The following is a 633-nucleotide window of genomic DNA, read 5'->3' on the forward strand; positions in this document are numbered from 1 at the left end:
AGAGAGAGAGGAGAGACAGAGAGAAAGAGAGAGGAGAGAGAGAGAAGGAGGGAGAGAGACAGAGACAGAGAGACAGAGACAGAGACAGAGAGAGAGAGAGAGAGAAGGCTGGTAACCTTTGGGTAGATTCTTATTTTAACTTGTTTTTCTTGCAAAGTGTGTTATTTCTACCACACTGGAAGGGTTATGCTCTGGGGCAAAGCCCTGATTACCCTATACCAGTTACAGTGCTGATCAGCTGACTTACCTGTTGATGCAGTGGGCAGCTGTCACTACCCATTCTCTGGCCAGGAGGGCCCCTCCACACACATGGTGTTCATTCTGTCGAAGGCTTACTTGCCATGGCCACTTATACTCCATAGGATCTTGTATATTTATGGTCTTCATCCAGTCTGGTTGGTCACAGTCTAGGGGAGAAGGGGAAGGGGAGGGAAGCAAAGAGAGAAGTGCAGAGGGAAGAAAGATAGGGAGAAGAGAGGAAGGAAAGGAAAAATAGAGGAAAGGAGAGGAGAAAAAGAGAGAAAGATGGAAAAGGAGATAGGCAAAGGAAAAGAATTAGTGAGAGAGAAGAAGTGAAAGAAAAATGGGAGAGGAGAGAGAGAGAGAGAGAGAGAGAGAGAGAGAGAGAGAGAG

General features: G+C 46.6%; 1 protein-coding gene across 2 annotated transcripts in view; it reads right to left on the reverse strand.

Annotated features, from left to right (window-relative positions):
• Window positions 1-633, reverse strand: part of LOC138166962 (putative serine protease 45) — an 11,224-nt gene that overhangs the window by 7,795 nt on the left and 2,796 nt on the right. For both annotated transcript variants that reach the window (XM_069095428.1, XM_069095427.1), the window contains one exon: window positions 248-407. In XM_069095428.1, the coding sequence (XP_068951529.1) occupies window positions 248-407 (160 nt within the window). The remainder of the gene's footprint in view (window positions 1-247; window positions 408-633) is intronic.

The sequence above is a fragment of the Petaurus breviceps genome, unplaced genomic scaffold, assembly GCF_028583685.1.
Source record: "Petaurus breviceps papuanus isolate PSGF00001 unplaced genomic scaffold, PetGlider_PUasm1.0 227, whole genome shotgun sequence".
In the NCBI taxonomy this organism is placed as follows: Eukaryota; Metazoa; Chordata; class Mammalia; order Diprotodontia; family Petauridae; genus Petaurus; species Petaurus breviceps.